The following is a 27,714-nucleotide window of genomic DNA, read 5'->3' as shown; positions in this document are numbered from 1 at the left end:
GTGTAAATGCGCCCTTCAGGCCAGAGGCTTGGCATTAAAGAGCGACAGGGCCGCGGGGGCTTTGAGAGCCACACAAGGGGTGTGAAAGCGCCGCATGTGGCTCTCAGTTCTGCTGCCTGGCCCAGGAGGCTCCCCGCATCCGCTCACCTCGTCCCTGCACTGCTTCTGGCACATCTGGCAATACCAGCGCAGCTTCTGCAGCCCCTTCGACTTGATGCGGTTGGCGATGGCCTTGGGGCTCAGGAAGTCCGTCTTCCCCATGTCGAAGAACGAGGGAGGGAGGGAGGGAGACTCCGCGCCTTCGGCTCCTTTTCCGCTTCTCGCCGGGAGAACAGCTGGCTCCAAAGCGGAACCCGGAAGTGGCTTTCCCCTGGTCCTGCCGCTCTACCCTTGAATCTCTATGTTCCCGTCCCCCGTTTTTCCCTCTCAGGGGATGAGTCCAGAAAGACCGCTCGAGCACGACGACTCTATCAGCCCAGCGCGGCTTCTATTGGCTACCTCGGTGCAGCGCCGCCTTCAGGCTCAAGGCGTGGACGCTCTACCCCGCACCTCTATGGTTCCATCCCATTTTGGCAAATAGGGCGGAAATAACTACTTCGGGCCGCTCTAGCCGGGCGCTCTGTGCCGCCCGTTGAACTTGTCGGTGTTCTCAAACCATAGAGTCGACACCAAGGGTCAAATATATTTATATTCGATAACACTTTATTGGTTTTAAAGGTGCTACCGGACTCAAACTTTGTCCTCCGTGACAGAAACAGCCCGAAATTCGACGGCTCTACGAGACAGGAAGCGGCCCCGGAGTAACCTTTGCACCCGGAAACTATCCCCGCTCGCCTTCTCGTGCCTCGGCGAGGAGCGGAGGTGGGGCGCATGCGCAGTGCGGCGGCTCTGACCTTCAGCGGCCGTGGCCGGGCAGGCAGCTGGTGAAGGAGGTTGAAGAGGGAACGAAGGGAGGCCCGAAGCCGCCCCCTGCCCGGAGACTCGCCATGCTGTCCCGAGGAGCAGTCGTGGCCGGCGGCGCCCTGCTCTTGCAGCCGCAATGGTACGAGCCCTGGGGAGGAGAAGCCCGGGGATTGCAGCTTTGCAAAGGCAGGGAGCACCGCTGGGCCTGGGTTGCTCTCCCCGAGCTGCCCTCTGGGGCTGGGCGGAGGAAGGGAAGCACTCTGTGCATCTGCAGAGGTGCACGTGCATTAGGGTTCTCAGGTCCAGTTCAAGAAATATCTGGGGACTTTTGGGGTGGAGCCAGGAGACTTTGGGGGTGGAGCCAGAAGCAAGGGTGTGGCAAGCATGATTGAACTCCAAAGGGAGTTCTGGCCATCATGTCTAAAGGGACCACACATCTTTTAAATGCTTTCCCTCCATTGGAAATAATGGATAGGGGCACCTTTTTGGGGGGCTCATAGAATTGGACCCCCTGGTCCAATCTTTTTGAAACTTGGAGGGTATTTTCAGGAGAAGTACTATGCTGAAAATTTGGTGTCTCTACCTCAAAAAACAGTCCACTCCAGAGCCCCAGATACCTGCAGATCAATTCTCCATTATACCCTATGGGAATCAGTCTCCATAGGGAATAGTGGAGTGCCCACTGGACATTTCCCTCCCCTCCCCCCACCATTTTCTGATGACCCTGGAGCAGGCGAAGGGAATTCATCCTGGGGGATCCCCTGCCTCTACCTGGGGATTCAGTACAAATAAGGAGAATTACGGAAGGGTTGACAGCAGGAAAAGAACAGTGACAAAATTACGAAAATAATATAAGAAGAGTCAGAAAACTTTTTACAAACACTTATTACCAAGTTACCTGGATGAAACGAGCATGAATGTAATTGATTATTTCACCCAGTTAATGTCGTAATTGAATGAACAGTGTGCAAACCACATGTTTTTTTAAAAAAAGTTTTCTGACTTTTGTTATATTATTTACGTAATTTTGTCACGGTTTTTTTCCTGCTGTCCACCTGGGGATCAGCAACCCTAACATGTATGCTTGCTTTTCTCTATAGCATTGCACAAATAGGCATGCAGCAAGTGGGATCCTTTGTACCAGTGCCGGGTACAAGACTTGGGTTATGGTCGGGGTAGATCAGCTTGCCTTATTCTGAATAAAGTCATCATTCAACAGGCTCAGTGTTGTCTGCTCTGACAGCTCTTCAGGAGCTTGGGTGGAGGTCGTTCCGGTGGGGATGTCATCTCCAGATTGGGAAATACCTGTAGATTTGGGGATGGAGCCTGGGAAAGGTGGGATTCGGGAAGGAGAACCCCTCAGCAAGCTACAATGCCACAGACTCCACCTTCCAAACCAGCCATTTTCTCAAGGGAAACTGATCTCTAGTTGTTGTAGATTTTCCAGGCTGCGTGGTCGTGGTCTTGGCATTGTGAGACCTAATGTTTCTCCAGCAATTGTGACTGGCATCCTCAGAGGTATAACCCAGAAAACTGGAGTTCTCTCCAGTTTTCTGGGTTGTACCTCTGAGGATGCCGGTCACAGTTGCTGGCGAAACGTCAGGTCTCAGAAATGCCAAGACCAAGCCATACAGCCTGGAAAATCTACAACAACTAATGAACTCCGGCCGTGAAAGCCTTTGACAACGTGTTGAAACTGATCTTGGTGGTCTGGAGATTAACTGTAATAGTGGGAGATCTCCTTGTGCCACCTGGAGGTTGGTAACCCTAGGCTGGGCCCTGGCATTTCCCATTAAAGCAATCAGGTAAGAGATGACATGAAGGACTCTGGCCTGAGACCATAGGAAGCCAGTGCCAGAGTACATTGACGAACCAAAAGTCAGATTTGTAATAAGACAGCTTCACATGTTCCCGAGTTTAGTCTCTAGCATTTCTGATTCATGGGATTATCAGGTAAAAGACCTTGTAAAAGACCTTTGTCTGAGACCCTGCGCTCAGTGGTAGACCATCTGTGTGATGTGGAGAAGCTACCAGGTTCATATGAAGCTGCCTTCTACTGAATCAGACCCTCGGTCCATCAAAGTCAGTATTGTCTACTCAGACTGACAGCAGCTCTCCAGGGTCTCAAACTGAGGTTTTTCATGCCTACTTGCCTGGACCCTTTTTAGTTGGAGATTGCCGGGGATTGAACCTGGGACCTTCTGCTTACCAAGCAGATGCTCTACCACTGAGCCATCATCCCTCCCAACCTCTGGCATTTCCAGTTAAACGGACCAGGTAGGAAGTGATGTGAAGAACCTCTGCCGGAGAGTCTGAAAAGATACTGCTAGTCTGAGTAAGCAGTATAGAGACCAAGGGTCTGAAATACTGTAAGCAGTGTTCCCTCTAAGCTAAGTTAGCGTGAGCTAGCTCACAGATTTTTAGCCTCCAGCTCACACATTTTTGTCTTCGCTCAGGAAAAAAGGCCCCAGAGCACACTAATTTATGTTGTAGCTCACAACCTTAATGCCAGTAGCTCACAAAATTGAATTTTAAGAACATAAGAGTAGCCATGTTAGATCAGGCCAATGGCCCATCCAGTCCAACACTCTGTCACACAGTGGCAAAAAAAAATTATATATACACACACACTGTGGCTAATAGCCACTGATGGACCTCTGCTCCATATTTTTATCTAACCCCCTCTTGAAGGTGGCTATACTTGTGGCCGTCACCACCTCCTGTGGCAGTGAATTCCACATGTTAATCACCCTTTGGGTGAAGAAGGACTTCCTTTTATCCGTCTTAACCTGACTGCTCAGCAATTTCATTGAATGCCCACGAGTTCTTGTATTGTGCGAAAGGGAGAAAAGGACTTCTTTCTCTACTTTCTCCATCCCATGCATAATCTTGTAAACCTCTGTCATGTCACCCCGCAGTCGACGTTTCTGGTCACAAGACTCTGCAGCTTAAAGGGAACATTGATTGTAAGGCAATTTCATGTGCTCAGAGATTCTGGTGGGTCGCTGTATTAGTCTGAAGCAAAGCAACAGAGCTTGGGTCCAGTGGCAACAGCAATGTTTAATTATACCCAGCATTAAAATTTGTTGGTCTTAAAGTGCCACTGGACTCATAGTTTGTTCCGTAGGCTCATGTGACCCTAGAGAGCTGCTGTCAGACTGAGTAGACAGTTCTGACCTTGATTAATGAATAGCCTGATTCAGTATAAGGGAGCTTCTTTGCAGTATCGTATAACTGAAAAGTTTAAAGCAGACATGGGGGTGACTGAAATTGGGACTGCCTGCTGGCAGAACAGCTCTTTGGATTCTTTGGAGTGCTTCTGACTATATGTGGAGCCCTGGGCTTTCACAGCACTGCGATAGAAGCCCATAGGTGGGATGTGGCCTTCTGGAACAGTGGGAAGCACATTGGTTGAAGTCGGTGCCCATGCATTTACCTTTAATTCTCAGACTGGTAAAAGCCCTTCCAGCTGGACTGGAGAAAAAATGGAGTGGATATACAGTGGTGTTGTAGAGATCACACCATAGCAGGGGTGGCCAAATTGCAGCTCTTTCACACATATTGTGTGGCTCTTGAAGAGGAAGAAAAAGAAGAATTGCAGATTTATACCCTGCCCTTCTCTCTGAATCAGAGACTCAGAGCGGCTTACCATTTCCTATATCTTCTCTCCCCACACCCTGTGAGGTGGGTGGGGCTGAGAGAGCTCTCTCAGAAGCTGCCCTTTCAAGGACAACTCCTACGAGAGCTCTGGCTAACCCAAGGCCATTCCAGCAGCTGCAAGTGGAGGAGTGGGGAATCAAACCTGGTTCTCCCAGATAAGAGTCCGCCCACTTCACCAGTACACCAAACTGGCTCTCTGAAGCCCCCACTGCCCTGTTAACTGGCTTCGAAAAGGCATTTCTCTCTTTAAATCACTTCTCCAAGCCAAGCCAGCCTTTAGCTTGGAGAATGCATTTAAAGTTGCTTTCTTTCCATCTTCACCTCCCTCCCCTATCTATTTGCCTGTCTCCCTCCCTCCGTTTGCCTGCCTGCCTTCCTTGCGGCTCTCAAACATCTGACGTTTATTCTATGTGGCTCTTACGTTAAGCAAGTTTGGCCACCCCTGCACTGTAGCAAAGGGGGAAGGGGTTATCGGTTGACTTCTTCCACTGTTTGTTTCTTTATTTTTCATATGGCAGCATTAAGCACAGGAAGCATGTAATAATAAAATAAAAGATTACAGAAGAGAGCAATGGAAAGGGTAGGGACGTCTTTTAAGGAAGGCAGGCCCATAATCCACTTTCAGAGGCTTTGTGACCCACCGACAGGTTAGGAAACACTGCTCTAATGAATACGAGAAGACGATAATATTGGATTTATACCTCGCCCTCCACGCTAAATCTAAGAGCGGCTTACAATCTCCTTTACCTTCCTCCCCTGCAAAAGACACCCTGTGAGGTGGGTGGGGCTGAGAGAGCTCTCCCAGAACCTGCCATTTCAAGGACAGCTCTGTGAGAGCTATGGCTGACCCAAGGCCATTCCAGCAGCTGCAAGTGGAGGACTGGGGAATCAAACTTCGTTCTCCCAGATAAGAGAGCTCTGGCTGACCCAAGGCCATTCCAGCAGCTGCAAGTGGAGGAGTGGGGAATCAAACCCGGTTCTCCCAGATAAGAGAGCTCTGGCTGACCCAAGGCCATTCCAGCAGCTGCAAGTGGAGGAGAGGGGAATCAAACCCGGTTCTCCCAGATAAGAGAGCTCTGGCTGACCCAAGGCCATTCCAGCAGGTACAAGTGGAGGAGTGGGGAATCAAACCCGGTTCTCCCAGATAAGAGAGCTCTGGCTGACCCAAGGCCATTCCAGCAGGTGCAAGTGGAGGAGTGGGGAATCAAGCCCGGTTCTCCCAGATAAGAGAGCTATGGCTGACCCAAGGCCATTCCAGCAGCTGCAAGTGGAGGAGTGGGGAATCAAACCCGGTTCTCCCAGATAAGAGAGCTCTGGCTGACCCAAGGCCATTCCAGCAGCTGCAAGTGGAGGAGTGGGGACTCAAACCTGGTTCTCCCAGATAAGAGAGCTCTGGCTGACCCAAGGCCATTCCAGCAGCTGCAAGTGGAGGAGTGGGGAATCAAACCCGGTTCTCCCAGATAAGAGAGCTCTGGCTGACCCAAGGCCATTCCAGCAGGTACAAGTGGAGGAGTGGGAACTCAAACCCGGTTCTCCCAGATAAGAGAGCTCTGGCTGACCCAAGGCCATTCCAGCAGGTGCAAGTGGAGGAGTGGGAACTCAAACCCTGTTCTCCCAGATAAGAGAGCTCTGGCTGACCGAAGGCCATTCCAGCAGCTGCAAGTGAAGGAGTGGGGAATCAAACCCTGTTCTCCCAGATAAGAGAGCTCTGGCTGACCCAAGGCTATTCCAGCAGCTGCAAGTGGAGGAGTGGGGAATCAAACCCAGTTCTTCCAGATAAGAGAGCTATGGCTGACCCAAGGCCATTCCAGCAGCTGCAAGTGGAGGAGTGGGGACTCAAACCCGGCTCTCCCAGATAAGAGTCTCCACACTTAACCACTACACGAACAACTACCAAATGGTGCATTTTTGGGGTGAGGGTCCACTGGAAATTCATTTTGGTGAAGAAAATTTGAAGTGCTGCACCCCCCGTCCCAGCACTTGTGAAAATCTTTGCAGGCTGGACAACTGCACTTTCTGGTGTGTCCCGGGATCTTTCTGCAAATTTGAATGTGTGATAACATCTCTTTTTTGGCATGCACTTATTTGTGAAACATTGCGGATGGGCAGTAGTGTCCTGCAGCTGGACCATTAATTAACCAATTAATTAATACCCTGCCTTTTTACTGTCGTGAAGAAGCAACACTCTTCACAGATGAAGTGTGTAATTTTATTTATTACTTCAAGTTTTGTATCCCACCCTCTCCATAAGTGGACTCAGGGCGCCTAACAGTCTATGTGCTTCTTTTTTCCAGGGTCCAAGTTAGGAATATGGCAACTTTGAAAGACAGTAAGTATTTCTCCTTCTTTAATGGCCTTTTGGGGGGAGAGTGGAATAGGCTGCATTCGGCAGCTGGTTTCCACAGGTGGTTGTCTCATCTTCTCTTACCCTATGCTTCAGAGAGCTCATGCGTGATCGGGTAAAATTTAGCTATTTTTGACTGTGCCCTTTTAAAGCCTAACTTAAGATGATCCTGTACACATTGTTTTGGGGGGGGGGGGATTTCAGGATTTTTGTTTTCAGAAGATCTGTTTTTTGAGAATATGCTGTGCGCTCCATCCAAGACGATTTGGGGGTTGGAGCACCTTCTCCGCGAGGAAAGTCTGAGACTTTTCAGTTTACAAAAGAGACGACTAAGAGGGAGGGATGGTGGCTCAGTGGCAGAGCATCTGCTTGGGAAGCAGAAGGTCCCAGGTTCAATCCCCGGCATCTCCAACTCAAAAGGGTCCAGGCAAATAGGCGTGAAGAACCTCAGCTTGAGACCCTGGAGAGCCGCTGCCAGTCTGAGTAGACAATACTGACTTCAATGGACCGAGGGTCTGATTCAGTAGAAGGCAGCTTCATATGTTCATATGATGGTTCAGGGGTGGCAGCTCAGTGATAAAGCATCTGCTTGGTAAGCAGAAGGTCCCAGGTTCAATCCCCGGCATCTCCAACTCAAAAGGGTCCAGGCAAATAGGCGTGAAAAACCTCAGCTTGAGATCCTGGAGTCTGAGCTGTCAGTCTGAGTAGACAATACTGACTTTGATGGACCCAGGGTCTGATTCAGAATAAGGCAGCTTCATATGTTCAACATGATAGAGAATTACAAAATTCTGCATGGGGTGGAGAGAGTTGACAGAACTTTCTTCTCCCTTCCCCAAAAGACTGGAACGCAAGGGCATCTAACAAAGCTGGCGGGCAGTAGGAAATGCTGCTTTGCATAGAGAGCGGTTAAAATGTGGAATTCGCTGCCAGAGGATGTAGTGATGGCCACAAGAAGAAACCGCTTTCAAAGGGGATTAGATAGACTTTACCCCCATGAATCTATCTATGGCTACTAGCCAGCAGGGGAATTCTAGCAGGAGCTCCTTCGCATATTAAGCCACACACCCGTGATGCAGCCAATCCTCCAAGAACTTACAGGGCTCTTTTTTGTAAGCCCTTGGAGGATTGGCTACATCAGGGGTGTGTGGCTTAATATGCAAAGGAGCTCCTGCTAGAATTCCAGCCTGCTACTAGCCAGTGTTCAGAAGCACTAATCTTCTGAATCCCTGATCCAGGAGGCAACCTCAGTGGAAAGCCTTGGCTTCTATGCCCTATTGTTAGATGTCCAAAGGAACTTGTTGGCCCCTGTGTGAGACAGGATGCTGGACCAGATGGACTTTAGGTCCGATCCAGCAGGGCTCTTAAGTGCTAGCTAATGTTGCAGCTTCTTGTTCAGTCCAACTCTTTGCGACCCCATGGACAAAGCCACGCCAGGCCCTCCTGTCTTCCACCACCCTCCGAAGCCTGCTCAAATTCGTGTTAGTTCCATCAGTAACGCCGTCCAGCCGTCTCATCTTTTGCCGTCCCCTTCTTCTTTTGCCTTCTGTCTTTCCCTCTGCAATCGAAAGAGCTCACGTGCGGAGAGGTAGACCCCGGCTGCTTTTCACTGTGCCCTTTTAAAGCCTGGTGCAGGATTTTCTTGCGTTTGCTTAATTGATTTATTCAGGATTATTTCCCAGAGCGCCTTTCTTTGAGGGCACCTTGTCTGCTGCAAGCCAGCCTCACTCGGTGCTTCTTCTAATCCGTGCAGTTAACAGGCGGCTGAAGTCTATCAGGAACATCCAGAAGATCACCAAGTCCATGAAGATGGTGGCCGCGGCAAAATATTCCAAGGCGGAGCGCGAGTTGAAGCCGGCAAGAGTTTACGGAGTGGGGGCATTGGGTAAGGGGGATCTCTTCTTCGGAGGCTGCAGTTTCAGCACAGGCTTTATCAATCCCGTGGTTGTGGGCCAGGAATTAATCTCCTTAATCTTCTTCCCCCACAATAGACAACCTGCGAGGTAGGTGGGGCTGAGAGAGCTCTCCCAGAAGCTGCCCTTTCAAGGACAACTCCTGCGAGAGCTATGGCTGACCCAAGGCCATCCCAGCAGCAGTAAGTGGAAGAGGGGGGGGATCAAACCCGATTCTCCCAGATAAGAGCCTGCTCACTTAACCACTACACCAAACTGGCAACTACACTCTCAAACATGCTCGTCTGTAAGATGCTACTGGAGTCAAGTCTTGCATTAGTATAGGAACTCAGCATGTTCTCCCAGATAAGAGTCCACACACTTAACCATTCCACCAAAGTGGTTTCCAGAGGCCGTCGTCTTTTGCTGGTTTCTAGCCATCATTTTTGGCTGAAGGTTGTTTTGGCTGAGAGCCAGATTGGTGTAGTGGTTAAGTGTGCGGACTCTTATCTGGGAGAACCGGGTTTGATTCCCCACTCCTCCACTTGCACCTGCTAGCATGGCCTTGGGTCAGCCATAGCTCTGGCAGAGGTTGTCCTTAAAGGGCAGCTGCTGTGAAAGCCCTCTCCAGCCCCACCCACCTCGCAGGGTGTCTGTTGTGGGGGAGGAAGGTAAAGGAGATTGTGAGCCACTCTGAGACTCTTCGGAGTGGAGGTCGGGATATAAATCCAATATCTTCATCTACCTCACAGGGTGTCTGTTGTGGGGGGGCGGAAGGTAAAGGAGATTGTGAGCCCCTCTGAGACTCTTTGGAGTGGAGGTCGGGATATAAATCCAATATCTTCATCTACCTCACAGGGTGTCTGTTGTGGGGGGGGGGGAGGGAGGTAAAGGAGATTGTGAGCCCCTCTGAGACTCTTTGGAGTGGAGGTTGGGATGTAAATCCAATATCTTCATCTACCTCACAGGGTGTCTGTTGTGGGGGGGGGGGAGGAAGGTAAAGGAGATAGTGAGCCCCTCTGAGACTCTTTGGAGTGGAGGTTGGGATATAAATCCAATATCTTCATCTACTTCACAGGGTGTCTGTTGTGGGGGGGGGAGGTAAAGGAGATTGTGAGCTGCTCTGAGACTCTTCAGAGTGGAGGTCGGGATATAAATCCAATATCTTCATCTACCTCACAGGGTGTCTGTTGTAGGGGGAGGGGGAAGGTAAAGGAGATTGTGAGCCGCTCTGAGACTCTTTGGAGTGGAGGGCGGGATATAAATCCAATATCTTCATCTACCTCACAGGGTGTCTGTTGTAGGGGGAGGGGGAAGGTAAAGGAGATTGTGAGCCGCTCTGAGACTCTTTGGAGTGGAGGGCGGGATATAAATCCAATATCTTCATCTACCTCACAGGGTGTCTGTTGTAGGGGGAGGGGGAAGGTAAAGGAGATTGTGAGCCGCTCTGAGACTCTTCGGAGTGGAGGGCGGGATATAAATCCAATATCTTCATCTACCTCACAGGGTGTCTGTTGTAGGGGGAGGGGGAAGGTAAAGGAGATTGTGAGCCGCTCTGAGACTCTTTGGAGTGGAGGGCGGGATATAAATCCAATATCTTCATCTACCTCACAGGGTGTCTGTTGTGGGGCGGGGGGGGAAGGTAAAGGAGATTGTGAGCCTCTCTGAGACTCTTTGGAGTGGAGGGCGGGATATAAATCCAATATCTTCATCTACCTCACAGGGTGTCTGTTGTAGGGGGAGGGGGAAGGTAAAGGAGATTGTGAGCCGCTCTGAGACTCTTTGGAGTGGAGGGCGGGATATAAATCCAATATCTTCATCTACCTCACAGGGTGTCTGTTGTAGGGGGAGGGGGAAGGTAAAGGAGATTGTGAGCCGCTCTGAGACTCTTCGGAGTGGAGGGCGGGATATAAATCCAATATCTTCATCTACCTCACAGGGTGTCTGTTGTAGGGGGAGGGGGAAGGTAAAGGAGATTGTGAGCCGCTCTGAGACTCTTTGGAGTGGAGGGCGGGATATAAATCCAATATCTTCATCTACCTCACAGGGTGTCTGTTGTGGGGCGGGGGGGGAAGGTAAAGGAGATTGTGAGCCTCTCTGAGACTCTTTGGAGTGGAGGGCGGGATATAAATCCAATATCTTCATCTACCTCACAGGGTGTCTGTTGTAGGGGGAGGGGGAAGGTAAAGGAGATTGTGAGCCGCTCTGAGACTCTTTGGAGTGGAGGGCGGGATATAAATCCAATATCTTCATCTACCTCACAGGGTGTCTGTTGTAGGGGGAGGGGGAAGGTAAAGGAGATTGTGAGCCGCTCTGAGACTCTTCGGAGTGGAGGGCGGGATATAAATCCAATATCTTCATCTACCTCACAGGGTGTCTGTTGTAGGGGGAGGGGGAAGGTAAAGGAGATTGTGAGCCGCTCTGAGACTCTTCGGAGTGGAGGGCAAGATATAAATCCAATATCTTCTTCTTCTTTCTCTTCCCTTTTCCAGCACTCTATGAGAAGGCAGAAATCAAGGTGGCCGAAGATAAGAAGAAGCATCTTCTCATTGGGGTGTCCTCTGACCGTGGGCTTTGTGGTGCTATTCACAGTTCGGTGGCTAAACACATCAAGAGTCAGATCTCGACCCTTACGAGCGCAGGCAAAGAAGTCATGGTGATCGGAGTGGGTGACAAGCTGAGAGGCCTGCTCCAAAGGTAACGTGATGGCAGTTGCTGTGTAAAGAATCCGGAACGTTCTGTTCCTTTGAGTTAATGGAACTGTTTCTGAGGAAGCGGGCCGAAGATCCAAGTGGATGTGTTCAGGATTGAGACGTGAGACTTCATAGCTGCTGAATGATCTCTGAGGGCACAGTTTATTGGGTAGAGCCAGAGATGCCTCTTTAGTACAGAGAAAAGGCAGTACTTCTGCAGTCAGAGAAAAATTAACACGTGGAATTCACTGTTGTAGGAAGTAATGGCAGCTTCAAGATTGGAGAAATGTATGGAGCAGAGATCTATCAGTGGCTGTTAGCCAGAACATGTAGATCAGAGTGTCAAACTAATTTGTTAGGAGAGCCGGATCTGACATAAACGAGACTTTGTCGGGCCAGGCCATGTTTGTCATAAAATGTAATGCCAGGTAGCAGAGATATAAATTTTATAAAAGACACAAACACAAAGATTTTAAAAAACCTTAAAGTATGCTTAAAAGATTAGCAACTCTTGCAATATTTTGTTTATTTAACAGTCTTTGATAACTGACCCCTCTTGCTCTGAATTATTGCATCAAAATCTAGAGACAATGTCTGTGCTGTAGCAATCTTGAGTATGCTGTTCAAGTATTGTTCAGGTGTGTGTAAGTTGCAGATCTACTTTTGATTTATTGACATTCATTACAGAAATCTCATGGTCAACGCTTTGAGCCTAAGACCCTGGGGAAAACATGACATGGCTGGGCATTGGGAGCTTTTGCGCATAAGTTGCTTCATGTGCTGGTCAGCCAATGGAGAAAATAGAGGCTTTGCTCTGCAGCTCCTGTGTGATTGAGCAAGCCTGGCAAAGCAAGTTGTGTCTCAGAAGGAAGCAAGAGAGGGAAGAGGAAGAAGACTGCAGCTTGCTGCTTGCAGGCCTGATAGGAGCTCTCCGGTGACCTGATCTGGCCCATGGACTGCGTGTTTGACATCCCTGCTCTAGGCTGATCCTGCATTGATCAGGGGATTGGAGTAGATGACTTCTCCAGCTCCTTCAAACTCAATGATTCTATGATTGATTCTGTGCTTCCTTGGATCAATGATTCTGCGATTGATTCCGTGCTTCCTTGGATCAATGATTCTGCGATTGATTCCATGCTTCCTTGGATCAAGGGCTGCCTCTTCACACAAGCTTTGTTTTCGTTCTAGGACACACAGCAGTAACTTCTTGTTGAACTTCAAAGAAGTCGGAAGGAAGCCCCCCACTTTCGGAGACGCTTCCATCATCACCCTTGGTCTGCTAAACTCAGGATACGAGTTTGACGAGGGATCGGTCATCTACAACCGGTTCAGGCAAGAGAAGCGGAAAAGCTCTTTTAATATGTGGCATCAGTAGCAGAAGGGTTCAGCCGGACCCGGGTTGGCGGGCAAGGAAGGCAGGTTGCCCTGACCAGCTGTGGCCAGAACTTGGCAAGGTGCCCTCCCCCGGCCCCGAAATGATGACGGAGCCCACAGCAGCAGCTGCACCAGCGACGCTGCTCCCAGCCCCTGGGCATGACACTCACCTCGATATGGGGGGCGGAGCCAGGAAGAGCCTTGGGGGGCCCAGCCACTGCCAAAGGGTAGGCCACGCCACCCTGAGCCCGCCACCCAAGGTGTGGGCTGGGTGCGGCCCCATCTGCAGGGAAGAAGAAACTACACCTCAACGGGGGGAGGGCAGCCAGGGAGCAGCATGCTGCCGCTGAGCAAGGGCGGCCTGGGAGAACCAGTTTGGTGTAGTGGTTAAGTGTGCGGAGTCTTATCTGGGAGAACCGGGTTTGATTCCCCACTCCTCCACTTGCAGCTGCTGGAATGGTCTTGGGTCAGCCATACCTCTGGCAGAGGTTGTCCTTGAAAGGGCAGCTGCTGTGAGAGTCCTCTCAGCTCCACCCACCTCACAGGGTGTCTGTTGTGGGGGAGGAAGGTAAAGATTGTGAGCCGCTCTGAGACTCTTCGGAGTGGAGGGCGGGATATAAATCCAATATCTTCTCCTTCCTTCCTGGAGAGCCAGTTTGGTGTAGTGGTTGTGCGAACACTTATCTGGGAGAACCAGGTTTGATTCGCCACTCCTCCACTTGCACCTGCTAGCATGGTCTTGGGTCAGCCATAGCTCTGGCAGAGGTTGTCCTTGAAAGGGCAGCTGCTGGGAGAGCCCTCTCCAGCCCCATCAACCTCACAGGGTGTCTGTTGTGGGGGGGGGGGAGGTAAAGGAGATTGTGAGCCGCTCTGAGACTCTTCGGAGTGGAGGGTGGGATATAAATCCAATATCATCTTCTCCTTCTCCTCTTCCTTATTCTTCCTGAGCCGTGATGGCACCGGGAGCTAGCTGGGCACAACACAGAAGCGCTCCCTCAGCCCGGGGCCAGTTGATGGTGGCCAGGCAACCTTGCCCTAGCGTCCCCAGTTAAGAAGAGGGTGTGGGGCTAAGGGTGAGGGAGGTGGCAGGAATGGGCAGGGAGTCCGGGGAATATAAAAGGGAGACCCAGGAAGAGGTCGAGGAGGAGGGAAAGGCGAGGAGACGGAGAGGCTGCCCAGCATCAGAGAGTGGGATGGAAAAGGGAGCCTCTATCATTCAGCCAGTGACGGAGTGTCTAATGGGGTGATGTAACCCTACCTCATCCCATTCTGAGACCTTGGGTCACGGGGGGGGGGGGCGGTAAAGGGTGACGGCGACCCCAGAGCTGCCCCGGGGGGGGGGGGGTGCAGGGCAAACATGACATAGGTTGAGCTTGGTTGACGTCCAAGCCCTTAGTGTTCCTGGAGGCAGCTGGTGCTGTTGCTTCGAAAAAGGCGAGGATTCAGGTGCGAAGTCTGGGGTTGGTAGGGCCGGGCCTTTGAGCCATATTTGTGTCTTCTCAAAATGAGTCCACAAAGTTTACTTCTTTACTGAAAATATCTTGGAGAAACGTCGACTGAGGGGTGACATGACAGAGGTTGACAAGATTATGCATGGGGTAGAGAAGGCAGAGAAAGAAGTATTTTTCTCCTTTTCTCACAATACAAGAACTCGTGGGCACTCAATGAAATTGCTGAGCAGTCGGGTTAGAACGGATAAAAGGAAGTCCTTCTTCACCCAAAGGGTGATTAACATGTGGAATTCACTGCCACAGGAGGTGGTGGCGGCTACAAGCATAGCCAGCTTCAAGGGGAGATTGGATCAACATCTGGAGCAGAGGTCCATCATTGGCTAGTAGCCACAGCGTATTGTTGGAACTCTGTCAGGGGCAGTGATGTTCTGTATTCTTGGTGTTTGTGAGGGCCCACAGCGGGAGGGCTTCTAGTGTCCTGGCCCCACTGACGGACCTCCTAATGGTACCTGATTTTTTTGGCTACTGTGTGACACAGAGTGTTGGACTGGAGGGGCCATTGGCCTGATCCAACATGGCTTCTTTCATGTTCTTACGTTAACAAGCCACCTTTCTTCCATATGGAGCTCAAGGTGACTTCTGATAGTAATCAAATGCATTAATTACACATACACACACAAAAATATCAAAATGGGGCTCTGTGTTTGTAGCAGTAGAAAAGAGCAAGAGTCCAGCAGCACCTTATACACTAACAAAATTAGTGGCCGCGGAGGAGCTTCTGTTAGCCACGGATATCTGAAGAGATGAGTGGTAACTCATGGAAGTTCCTCCCCTGTCACCAATTTTGTTAGTCTTTAAGGTGCTCCTAGAATCATAGAGTTGGACGGGACCTCCAGGGTCATCTATCCCAACCCCCTGCACAATGCAGGAAACTCACAAACACCTCCCCCTAAATACACAGGATCCTCATTGCTGTCAGATGGCCCTCTAGTCTCTGTTGAAAAAGCTCCATGGAAGGAGAGCCCACCACCTCCCAAGGTGAGGAATCCACTGAGGAATCGCTCTAACGGTCAGGAAGTTCTTCCTAATGTTGAGCCGGAAACTCTTGATTTAATTTCAACCCATTGGTTCTGGTGCTACCTTCTGGGGCCACAGAAAATAATCCCACACCATCCTCTATATGACAGCCCGTCAAGGACTTGAAGATGATGATCTTATCACCTCTCAGCTGCCTCCTCTCCAGGCTAACATCCCCAGCTCCTTCAACCTTTCCTCATAGGACTTGGTCTCCAGACCCCTCACCATCTTCGTCGCCCTCCTCTGGACCTGCTCCAGCTTTTCTTTATCCTTCTTGGATTCTTGCTCTTTTCTACTAAACCGATAAAGTTAGAGTGACAATGGGTGTCTGTTCTCAGTATCTTAAGTCAAGGCCTGTATCATCCCAGCTGTGTGCATGCGTGAACACAGAAGTGATTTTAGACTTTGTAGGCGGGTTCTTCTGAGCCAGGACAGCATTTCAGAACAGCATTCCTTTTCCCATAGGTCTGTTATCTCTTACAAGACAGATGAGAAACCCATCTATTCCCTCGAGACGGTTTCAGGTGCCGGTAAGTTCGCTTGGTGAGGTTGTGTGTCAACACTTATATTTTCACTTATATTAAGGAGAGCCAGTTTGGTGTAGTGGTTAAGTGTGCGGACTCTTATCTGGGAGAACCGGGTTTGATTCCCCACTCCTCCACTTGCACCTGCTAGCATGGCTTTGGGTCAGCCATAGCTCTGGCAGAGGTTGTCCTTGAAAGGGCAGCTGCTGTGAGAGCCCTCTCCAGCCCCACCCACCTCACAGGGTGTCTTGTGGGGGAGGAAGGTAAAGGAGACTGTGAGCCCCTCTGAGACTCTTGAAAGTGGAGGGTGGGATATATATCCAGTATTTTCATCTACCTCACAGGATGTCTGTTGTGGGGGGGAGAAGGTAAAGGAGATTGTGAGCTGCTCTGAGACTCTTCGGAGTGGAGGGCGGGATATAAATCCAATATCTTCATCTATCTCACAGGGTGTCTGTTGTGGGGGTGGGGAAGGTAAAGGAGATTGTGAACTGCTCTGAGACTCTTCGGAGTGGAGGGCGGGATATAAATCCAGTATCTTCATCTACCTCACAGGGTGTCTGTTGTGGGGAGGGGGAAGGTAAAGGAGATTGTGAGCCCCTCTGAGACTCTTCGGAGTGGAGGGCGGGATATGTATCCAATATCTTCTTCTTCCAGGGTGACGCTGTGTACCATTTCTTGTTATAAGGGAGTTGTTTTTTTAATAATAATAATTTTATTTATATCCCGTTCTTCCCACCAAGGCAGGCTCAGGGCGGCTCACAAACATGTAAAGTGCCATAACATACAGGAAATATCATACAATAAAAATACAATAAAACACATTAAATAAATAGATTAATTAAAACCACGGCAGATAGGTGCTATAATACAAAACTATGTATATCAGATGGCTGGATAACATTTCAGGATTCACTCTTGTAGGCCATTTGGAAAAGAATAGTTTTACATGCTCTGCGGAACTGATTATAGTCCCGCAGGGCTCGAACCTCGGCTGGTAGTTGATTCCACCAATGGGGAGCCGTTACTGAGAAGGCCTGCTCTCGAGTTGTTTTCAGTTTGGCCTCCCTTGGTCCAGGGATTTTTAAGAGATTTTGGGAGCTAGATCTCAGTGCTCTCTGGGGAATATATGGGGAGAGGCGGTCCCTAAGGTAGACAGGTCCTCGGCCATATAGGGCTTTAAACGCGCTGTTTGCAGTATTTTTTTTAAAATAAAAACAATTTTATTAACAAATTCAACCATGACATAATTGCATTATATAAACATATACATACAGAGACAGAAACCTAGATTTACATGAACCTAAAGCAAGATAAATTGCAAATATTTTGAAGGTATTTTACATTCAGCAGAAGGACTGTCATTTACATAGTCTATAAAAGGATCCCGCTTTTCCACAAAATTATTGTTATAAATTGGGGCCTCCATCGACAATATTTGTGTGGCTATTTTGTCCTGAATAACTATATTCCACACCTCCTGGAACCATGCTTTACGCGAAGATATTTTCCTAGATTTCCACAGGAGAGCTAATAAAGATTTACCAGAACTAACAGAGAAATGAGATCCCTACGCAGAGGAGAAAATGAATGGTCAGGCCAAAAGCTTAGTAGAATGGATTCAGGAGTTAAAGGGACATCACTGCCTACTATTTCTGAAATTTTAGAAACAACTGAAATCCAGTAGTTTTGGACTTTGGGACTCCACCACCATATGGCAGTGCAAAAAGGTTCCTTTCTCTTCAGTAAGTTCACTTGGCGAGTTGGTGCGTCAGCGCTTATATTTTTAAGGGGTAACATTGTGTGTGCTGTTTCTTGTTATAAGAGAGTTGTGGTTCTTTAAGGTGTTGTTTGAGGTGTGTTTTTTTTTTAAGGTGTTGAAGCCCCCACCGCCCTGTCAGCTGGCTTGGAGAAAGGCATTTCTCTCTTTAAATCACTTAGCCAAGCCAGCCAGCAGCCTAGAGAATGCATTTAAAGTTGCTTTATTTCCTCCTCCCTTCCTTCCCCCTCCCTCCTCTCCTCTCTTCCTTCCTCCCTCCCTCCCTCCCTACATCTGATGTTCATGTCTTGAGGCTCTCAAACATCTGACGTTTATTCCATGTGGTTCTTGAGCAAGTTTGGCCACCCCTGCCCTAGAGATCTGCTGCCAGTCTGAGTAGACAGTACTGACCTTGATGGACCAAGGGTCTGATTCAGCGTGAGGTAGCTTCACGTGTGTGAATGAAGAGGGCATCTGATGGCCCCATCCCCTTCCCTCCCTCAGAGGCAAGATTTTCCCTCAATTTTTCTTTTCCTTCTGTGACTGAGCCACTCTGAGATCCCGTTTGGTGTAGTGGTTAAGTGTGCGGACTCTTATCTGGGAGAACCGGGTTTGATTCCCCACTCCTCCACTTGCACCTGCTAGCATGGCCTTGGGTCAGCCATAGCTCTGGCAGAGGTTGTCCTTGAAAGGGCAGCTGCTGTGAGAGCCCTCTCCAGCCCCACCCACCTCACAGGGTGTCTGTTGTGGGGGAGGAAGGTCAAGGAGATTGTGAGCTGCTCTGAGACTCTTCAGAGTGGAGGGCGGGATATAAATCCAATATCATCATCTTCTAGTTATTTGTTTTCTCCTTTCCTGAAGAATTCTGGCTGTCCCACCCTGCTCAGCCCAGAAACCCAAGGAGAGCCCCCTTTAACTTACACAACTTATATAGCACTCAAAGTTTTTCTTTTCCAAATTAACAAAATAATTTATTTATTTGTTTAGTAGGCTTATATTCCGCCGTTTCCCATAACCGGCTCAGGGCAGATCACAACATAAATTGAACAGTAAAAACCTACAGTTCAAATTTAAAACAATACAATAAAACCAAGACAGTAGAACAATAACAACAAAATAAGGTGCATCACCGACGGAAGGGCACATTTCGCCAAATACGACAGTTTTTGGCCCAAGAAGAAGTGATGGGTGTGAATAATTCGATTCAGCACCACAACAAGGCTGTACATATGAACATATGAAGCTGCCTTATACTGAATCAGACCTTTGGTCCATAAAAGTCAGTATTGTCTTCTCAGACTGGCAGTGGCTCTCCAGGGTCTCAAGCTGAGGTTTTTCACACCTATTTGCCGGGACCCTTTTTTGGAGATGCCAGGGATTGAACCTGGGACCTTCTGCTTCCCAAGCAGATGCTCTACCACTGAGCCACCACCCCTCCCCCTGTAAAGCATGATGTCACAACAAGGGAGGCTGATTGATGGAATAGTCGATGGAGTAGGACACCCGCTGCCTCAACCGTAAAGGGGAAAGGTCAGGTGACGTTGAGGTAAAATTTCTGAGGTAACTCAATATAGATAACTCAAAGGTAAAATCTGCACATGCACAGACTTTAGTTCTTATATTTCAGGTGAATGAGAGTTTCTTAAGCTTTTCACAGTGACTTGAACCTTTATGTTGAGAAGCTTTTTGTTCCAGAGTTTTCCTAAATACTCCAGCACATCTTCTTCCGCTGCACTGTTTCCCGTGGCGTATCCAGTCCCCGTCTCTTGAAATGCCAGTAGTCACCTTGGGAGTTTTAACTGACTCTTAAGGTTTCCACAGGCAGTTTCTGACTATACCAGACCAGGGACCTCTGCATTTCAGAGCCAACTTCTTGTTTGACCAGGTAGGGAAATTCTCCTCTCACTAGAAGTTCTTTTGTAGCAGGAACTCCTTTGCGTATTAGGTCATTCCCCCCTGATGTAGCCAAACCTCCCGGAGCTTGTACTGAGGTCCTGTACTAAGAGTCCTGTAAACTCCAGGAAAATTGGCTGCATCAGGGGGGCATGGCCTAATATGCAAAGGAGTTCCTGCTACAAAAAAAGCCTTCCTGATCACTAATCCAGAATTTTGAAATTCACCCATAACTGAGTTAAAATTGAAGTTTCCACCTCTAAGGTTTGCTTCTCCTGTCCCAAACCTCAACTAACTTCCCTTTTGCGTGGTTACTGTGCTTGCTTCTGCAGAAAGCATCAGCATCTACGATGACGTCGATGCCGACGTCCTGAGGAACTACCAGGAATTCACGCTGGTTAACATCATCTTCTACTCTTTGAAGGAGGCCAGCACCAGCGAGCAGAGCGCTAGGATGACCGCCATGGACAACGCCAGCAAAAACGCTTGTAAGGAAACTTCGCATTGCTTTCGGGGCACAGTGATTTCTTTGCAGCAGCTTCAGAGTAATCTAAGTGGTGAACAGGGAAGAGGGCAAGAGTCTAGTAGCCTCTTAACAACATTTGAGGCAAGGTACAAGCGTTTGTGGACCATTTCTTCAGACAGAAGTAGAGAATAGGGAAAAAACAGGCAAAGTGTTCCACCCCTTTAATAATTCTAGTTGCCCTTTTCTGCACTTTTCCCAATGCTGTAGTATCTTTTTTGAATTCTGGTCACCACAACTCAAAAAAGAGAAAGCATTGGAGAAAGTCCAGAAAAGGGCAACTAGAATGATTAATGGGTTGGAACATTTTCCCTGTGAAGAAAGGTTAAGGCATTTGGGGCTCTTTAGCTTAGACAACCATCAACTGAGGGGTGGCGTGATAGAGGTTTACAAGATTATGCACGGGATAGAGAAGGTAGAGAAAGAAGTACTTTTCTCCCTTTCTCACAATACGAGAACTCGTGGGCACTCAATGAAATTGCTGAGCAGTCAGGTTAGAACGCTAAAAGGAAGTCCTTCTTAACCCAAAGGGTGATTAACACATGGAATTCACTGGCACAGGTGGTGGTGGCGGCTACAAGCATAGACAGCGTCAAGAGGGGATTGGATAAACATCTGGAGCGGAGGTCCATCAGTGGCTATTAGACACAGGGTATTGTTGGAACTCTCTGTCTGGAGCAGTGATGCTCTGTATTCTTGGTGCTTGGCAGGGGCAACTGTGGGAAGTCTTCTGATGGACCTCCTGATGGCACCTGGTTTTTTGGCCAGGGAGGGAACTCTGTGACACAGAATGTTGGACTGGATGGGCCATCGGCCTGATCCAACATGGCTTCTCTTATATGACACAGAGTGTTGCACTGGATGGGCCACTGGCCTGATCCAACATGGCTTCTCTTATGTTGTTAGGTGGAGATAGAGAGGGTGAATACTTCCATTCTGGCTAAAAGAGTTGCCTTGTCTCCAAGGGAAACTCTGATTGTATTTTTATGCCTCCCTTCCCTCAAGGAGCTGCGGTGGCATATGGGGAGTTATCCCTTCTTCTTTTCTGCAGCAACCCCCTGCAGTAGGTTAGGGTGAGAGAAGGCAAGCGTGACCCGCTAAGTGTCGTGGTCAAATGGGGATTTGAATGTGGATCTCAACTATTGCACCACGCTGGCTCTTCCGGTGGGGAGCTCTGAGAGACTAAAGCTATTGGTCGAGCAGCCGCCAATATTCTTCTCTGCCCGCCTCCTGAATTTGTCCCCTTCTTTCCCTAGCTGAGATGATTGACAAGCTGACCCTGACGTTGAATCGCACTCGCCAGGCTGTCATCACCAAGGAGCTGATTGAGATCATTTCCGGCGCTGCCGCTCTGTAAGTTTCCTACTTACTGCAAGTTTCCAATGCTCTCTTCCTGTCATGCCGTCGACCCGAGGAGGGAGCAAATGAGAGGGCCTGATGGGTGCTACAAATGCTGGGCTTTAAAAGCATCGTTAATCAGTGCATGATACTAAAGGGGCTCTCATTAATTCCCCACTGCCTGCAGAAGCTCTTTGGCTGTCCTTGAGGAGTGGCTTTCTTCCATGTCCTGCCCTTGAATTGGAGAACCTGCCCTTTTCCTCTGGAAGTATTGGGAGTCTAGATCAGTGTGTCGAACTCATTTGTTATGAGGGCCGGATCTGACATAAATGAGACCTTGTCGGGCCGAACCATGTGTATCTATTTACAGGGGTGGAATTCTAGCAGGAGCTCCTTTGCATATTAGGCCAAACACCCCTGGTGTAGGCAATCATCTGAGAGTTTACAAAAAAGAGCCTTGTAAGCTCTTGGAGGATTGGCTATGTCAGGGGTGTGTGGCCTAATATGCAAAGGAGCTCCTGCTAGAATTCCACCCCTGCCTATTTAAGATTAGGTAGCAGAGATATAAACTTTTTAAGGGACACAGACAAACATGACTAAAGATATTTTTAAACTTAAAATATGCTTAAAACATTAGCGCTCCTTGGTCTTAAAGGTGCTTTCTTTGTATCTCTCCCATGGGGTCCAGGGAACTGGGCAAAGGAGGCTCTGGCTCTTTCCTTCCTTCCCCAGGAGACTGGGGGGAGGAGCATCAGCCAACAGAAGGAAGAGAGGCTTGGCTCAGTATCTCTGCTGTGCGATTGAGAGAGCCTGGGAAAGCAAGCTCTCCCTACCTTCTTCCTCTCCAAGGGAGGAGCCTCAGTCAGTGGAGAAAACAGAGGCTTTGCTCTGTAACTCCTGTGTGAGCAAGCCTGGCAAAGCAAACTATTATGCAGAAGGAAGCAAGAGATAGGGAGAAGGAAGCAGATGACAGCCAGTTGCTCAGGGACATGAAAGGAGTTCTCCGGGGGCCTGTTTCAGCCCCTGGGCCACATATTTGACACCCATGGACTAGGCTACGATTAGCTGAGTTATTGCAATGCTTCTCCCAGGACAAGGTGTATACGTGGGGGAAGGGATAACCCAGGGCCGACTATATGACCTTTTCAAAAAGTTAAATCTTTGAAGATGGGTTATTCATGAACGCATGAAGCTGCCTTATACTGAATTGGTCAATATTGAATTGCTCAGTCAAAGGCAGTATCATCTACTCAGACTGGCTGCAGCTCTCCAGGGTCCCAGGCAGAGATCTTTCACATCACCTGTTGCCTGGTCTTTTTTGACTGGAGATGCCGGGGATGGAACCTGGGACCTTCCTGCATGCTAGGCAGATGCTCTGCCACCGAGCCATGGCCTCTGACCTGAATGTAACTGTCACAGGTCGCTGCCTTATGCTGAATCAGGCCATTGGTCCATCAAGGTTGATATTGTCTACTGTCACTGGTAGCAGTTCTCCGGGGTCTCAAGTTGAGGGCTTTTCACATTAGCTACAGCCTGATGCTTTTAAGTGGAGATGCCTGGGATCGAACCTGGGACCTTCTGCATGTGAAGCAGAGGCTCTGCCACTGAGCCATTGCCTTTCCCTGGATTTTTCAATCAAGCTCTCTGCAGGCAGCAAAAGCCCGTTCTTTGACATCCACTTGACTTTGAGAAGCACCACTGGATTAAAAGAGGGAAACAAAATGGGACTTGCTTGGCTCGTAATCCATTCTGTCGGGTGAACTTTCTCTACAACTTCTTGTGCTTTGGCCCTGCCTTGCACGGATGATCACCATGATGAGTGTGCCTCAGTTTGCATGACTTAACGCTTCACCGCTTGTTCTGTGTCTTTTCTTTTTATTTAACGCTCCCGCAATTAGGCAGTAGTTGTGCCAGGCAGAGGCTACAGCCAGAGTCTGCAGGTAACGCTGATGCTGTAAATTAGATGTTAAAAGCAATAGGCTCGCCAAGAGCTGAGAGGTACTAGACGTAGAGCCGAGTACTAGAAGTAGAGCTGAGAAGTACTAGAAACGTAGTCGTGAAGGTGATGTTTGATGTCTTTGGTCCTCTGAGAAGATGATGATATTGGATTTATATCCCACCCTCCACTCTGAAGAGTCTCAGAGCGGCTCACAATCTCCTTTACCTTCCCCCCCACCCAACAGACACCCGGTGAGGTAGATGAAGATATTGGATTTATATCCCGCCCTCCACTCCGAAGAGTCTCAGAGTGGCTCACAATCTCCTTTCCCTTCCTCTCCACAACAGACACCCTGTGAGGTAGATGAGGATATTGGATTTATATCCCACCCTCCACTCTGAAGAGTCTCAGAGCGGCTCACAATCTCCTTTACCTTCCCCCCCACCCAACAGACACCCGGTGAGGTAGATGAAGATATTGGATTTATATCCCGCCCTCCACACCAAAGAGTATCAGAGCGGCTCACAGTCTCCTTTACCTTCCCCCCGCCCCACAACAGACACCCTGTGAGGTAGATGAAGATATTGGATTTATATCCCGCCCTCCACTCCAAAGAGTCTCAGAGCGGCTCACAATTTCCTTTACCTCCCCCCCCCCACAACAGACACCCTGTGAGGTAGATGAAGATATTGGATTTATATCCCACCCTCCACTCCGAAGAGTCTCAGAGCAGCTCACAATCTCCTTTACCTTCTTCCCCCCACAACACACACCCTGTGAGGTAGATGAAGATATTGGATTTATATCCCACCCTCCACTCCGAAGAGTCTCAGAGCGGCTCACAATCTCCTTTACCTTCCTCCCCCACAACAGACACCCTGTGAGGTAGATGAAGATACTGGATTTATATCCTGCCCTCCACTCCGAAGAGTCTCAGAGGGGCTCACAATCTCCTTCACCTTCCTCCCCCACAACAGACACCCTGTGAGGTAGATGAAGATATTGGATTTATATCCCATCCTCCACTCCGAAGAGTCTCAGAGCGGCTCACAATCTCCTTTATCTTCCCCTCCCCCCACAACAGACACCCTGTGAGGTGGGTGGGGCTGGAGAGGGCTCTCACAGCAGCTGCCCTTTCAAGGACAACCTCTGCCAGAGCTATTGGTGACCCAAGGCCATGCCAGCAGGTGCAAGTGGAGGAGAGGGGAATCAAACCTGGTTCTCCCAGAGAAGAGTCCGCAGACTTAACCATTACACCAAACTGGCTCTCTCAATGAGATGGGCTGGCTTGGGAATGTCTGGAATTGCATGGATTTTTTGGCACTGTAGCCAGTGTCCTCTCTAAGCTGAGTTAGTGTGAGCTAGCTCACAGGTTTTTAGCCTCTGGCTCACACGTTTTAGTCTTAGCTCTGGAAAAAATGGCCCCAGAGCAAGCTAATTTATGCTGTAGCCAAATCACTTGCCCACAACTTTAATGCCAGGTGCTCACAAAGTCGAATTTTTGCTCACAAGACTCCACAGCTTAGAGGGAGCATTGAATGTATTGCATGTATATCAGCCATGTGAATCAGTGTGCGTTGAACTGCATACACCAATCTTTGTTGTAGAACCACCTTTTTTTCGTTTAGGTACAACAAGTGAGAGAATCATGGAAGGGAAAAGCAAACAAAATACAATACTGTGAACAGATAACTATGAAATACTTGTATAACTGCATTATCATTCCAATATGTTACCAATCATTCAGATCTCATATTATGTTCCAAATTCATATTTCACGATACATGTTCATAGTAGATGAATTCAGTTCTCATTACAGTCAAACAATGAGGCCAGTGGTCAACGATTGATCTTTGTGTTTGTAAGAATCTTGAGAGGGTGTTTGAAAGATGTGTAGGGAAACGGATGTGTAGGCAGCGCTTTTTTATAGCAGGAACTCCTTTGCATATTAGGCTACACCCCTCTTATGTTGTCAATCCTCCAAGAGCTTACAGGGCTCTTCTTACAGGGCTTACTGTTAGCTCCAGGAGGATTGGCTACATCAGGGGTGTGTGACCTAATAGGCAAAGGAGTTCCTACTACAAAAAAGTACCGTGTTTAGGACAACATTATGTTCGGGCTTTGAAAAAAAGTTTACAAAAGGCTGGCAGGCTCCATCAGACAAAATGGGGCTGCCCTTAACATCTGTCTGCTGTTTGCCTTATGAAAAATTACACAGCCACACTTCAACAGGTGTAAAGACTTTTGAAGTATTTATGTTATGAGGGTAAGTCTTCCAGTGGCACAAAGCACTTCGATTCCTTTGAGAACTGGATTTACTGGTTGACCATTTCATGGTCGTTATTGATGTGACCCACCCTGAGCCTGTTTTGGGAAGGGCAGGATAGAAACGTAAAGGAATAAGTAAATAAATAAATAGTTATCTGTTCCTAGGTATTGTTTTTTGTTTGAGTTCTTTCTCAGGTGGACATGCTGAGTTCCTATAATAATGCAGGACTTGACTCCAGTAGCACCTTACAGACGAGCAAGTTTGAGAGTGTAGTTGCCAGTTTGGTGTAGTGGTTAAGTGAGCAGACTCTTAGTGCAGTGCAGGGGTGGCCAACTACACCAAGCTGGCTCTCTTATTAACTTTCCTTAATACCACATTTGTGTTTATAGGTAAAGAAGAGGAGCCGTCGCGTCCACAAGCGTATCCCGCTTCCTATCCAGAAAGACAAAAATGGTTGGCCCGTCGCTCTGCGAAGAAATATTTTGTTTGTAAAGCATATTACAATAAAGTCCGACATGAAAGAGCCTGAGGGGTTTTTTTCTTGTGGGGGAGGGGGATGTGCTAGAATACAAGCCAGCAGCAGCACCAACCAGTATTTCTCATACACAGCTTAAAAGAATTTTGAAAGATTCTCCACATTAGAGACATAGAATAGTAGGCACAGTCTGTTGGGTAGTTGTATCTAAGAGGATCTGGGAGGGAAAGGGTTAAGAGAACTCTCTCTCTCGCTTACAGGTACACTTGGCAATTGTCCTCCTCTTCTATTCCAGGCGTGTCGAACTCATTTGCTATGAGGGCTGGATCTTGACCTTGTCGTGCCGGGCCCTGTGTGTCATAAAATGTAATGCCGGGTCAGGGAGATATAAACTTTATAAAGGACACAGACACACACTCAGCCTAATCCACTTCACTGGCTCCCTGAGCCTCAGCCAACAGAAGGAAGACGCTCGGCTCAGTAGCTCTACTGTGCAATTGAGAGAGCCTGGCAAAGCTAGTTCTCTTTACCCCACTTCCTGCCCCAAGGGAAGAGCTTTGCTCTGTCGCTCCTGTGCGATTGAGCAAGCCTGGCAAAGCAAGTTGTGATGCAGAAGGAAGCAAGAGAGGGAGAAGGAAGCAGATGACAGTTAGTTGCTTGTGGGCCTGATAGCCCTCCGGGGGCCTGATTCGCCCCTCTCCCCCCCGGGCCGTATGTTTGACACCCCTGAAAAAGTCCAATCCCTGCACGACGCAGGAAGTTCACAACTACCTCCCCCCTCCAGTGCCCAAAGATGGCAAGAAAACCTCCAGGATCCCTGGCCATGCTGGCCTGGAGAAATTTGCCTCTTGACCCGAAAGTGGCAACCAGCATTTTCCTGGGTGTATAAGAAAGGGCCACGAGAACCAAGCGCTGACACTACCCTTCCTGCCCTCCCCTTCATAGTCTGCCTAACTTGGATGCCAGTTTTCTACTCGGAGGGGCTATATGAATGGCAGAGCATTCTCTTCAAGCAGATTGCCTGGCTTAGCTCGACTCAAGCACAAGTTTGCCACCTCTCTCTCTCATTGGCTCTGACGGGGCTAATTGCCACTTCAACCCTACGTCCTCAGCTATTAATTAAGGCCAATTGTCGGCACTTGACTTGGTTTAGGTTTGCCCTCGACTTGCATTCTGAGCCCAGTTCTACAGGCTGGGCTCGTAATTGTTCCAGCCCAAGCGTGCTTTAAAATGGGACAAATGCCCAGCTTCTTAGCGGGGAGGCTGAGGTAGAAAATAGCTGGAGGAAATCGATAGCAAACTCGGGGAGTTTTTTTGGCTAAACTTCGGCTGCTTTTAAACATTAATAAGAATATAATCCTTCATGGGAAATTAAGGCTGCTGCTTGAGAAGAGAGAATTGGATCCTCGAGAGGTGGATACCGTCCAAAGTTGCAGCCACGTCTGCATAAATGTGGAGGAAATGAGTCTTGAATGCGTTTTGCTTGGTGTTCCTGCAATTAAGGCTTTATTGAGCTAGCTGGCTCAACGGTTCTTTTAGCTTTGGGTTATTTTTTTAAAAAATGCAGAATCATAAGAGTTGGAAGGGACCTACAGGGTCA

General features: G+C 48.7%; 2 protein-coding genes across 3 annotated transcripts in view; one reads left to right on the top strand and one right to left on the bottom strand.

Annotated features, from left to right (window-relative positions):
* KIN (Kin17 DNA and RNA binding protein) overlaps window positions 1-755 on the bottom strand; it is a 39,416-nt gene extending 38,661 nt beyond the window's left edge. Inside the window, exon 1 of the mRNA XM_060245967.1 lies at window positions 148-755. Within this exon, the coding sequence (XP_060101950.1) occupies window positions 148-261 (114 nt within the window). The 5' untranslated portion in view covers window positions 262-755. The remainder of the gene's footprint in view (window positions 1-147) is intronic.
* Window positions 546-26,163, top strand: ATP5F1C (ATP synthase F1 subunit gamma). Of its 2 annotated transcripts, XM_060245968.1 has the most exons (9): window positions 546-1,042; window positions 6,858-6,892; window positions 8,661-8,792; window positions 11,292-11,496; window positions 12,681-12,824; window positions 15,860-15,924; window positions 19,903-20,058; window positions 21,350-21,446; window positions 26,029-26,163. In XM_060245968.1, the coding sequence occupies exons 1-9, from the start codon at window positions 987-989 to the stop codon at window positions 26,030-26,032; spliced, it is 894 nt and encodes a 297-aa protein (XP_060101951.1). In that variant the 5' UTR covers window positions 546-986; the 3' UTR covers window positions 26,033-26,163. The 2 variants fall into 2 exon arrangements, with proteins under 2 accessions (XP_060101951.1, XP_060101954.1); XM_060245971.1 differs by lacking the exon at window positions 26,029-26,163 and having other exon boundaries at window positions 840-1,042; window positions 21,350-21,450.
* The last annotated feature ends 1,551 nt before the right edge of the window (window positions 26,164-27,714 follow it).

This window comes from Heteronotia binoei, chromosome 8 (assembly GCF_032191835.1).
Source record: "Heteronotia binoei isolate CCM8104 ecotype False Entrance Well chromosome 8, APGP_CSIRO_Hbin_v1, whole genome shotgun sequence".
Lineage (NCBI taxonomy): Eukaryota > Metazoa > Chordata > Lepidosauria > Squamata > Gekkonidae > Heteronotia > Heteronotia binoei.
Note: the sequence above shows the minus strand (reverse complement) of the source record. Positions and strands in the feature narration are given on the sequence as shown.

Bases quoted from the DNA above. Each gene is read 5' to 3' on its own strand.
- ATP5F1C (XM_060245968.1), top strand. From the start codon at position 987: ATGCTGTCCCGAGGAGCAGTCGTGGCCGGCGGCGCCCTGCTCTTGCAG. The intron at 15,925-19,902 runs GTAAGTTCGCTT...TTGCTTCTGCAG, and splicing joins CGAGACGGTTTCAGGTGCCG to AAAGCATCAGCATCTACGAT. The intron at 20,059-21,349 runs GTAAGGAAACTT...TTCTTTCCCTAG, and splicing joins CAACGCCAGCAAAAACGCTT to CTGAGATGATTGACAAGCTG.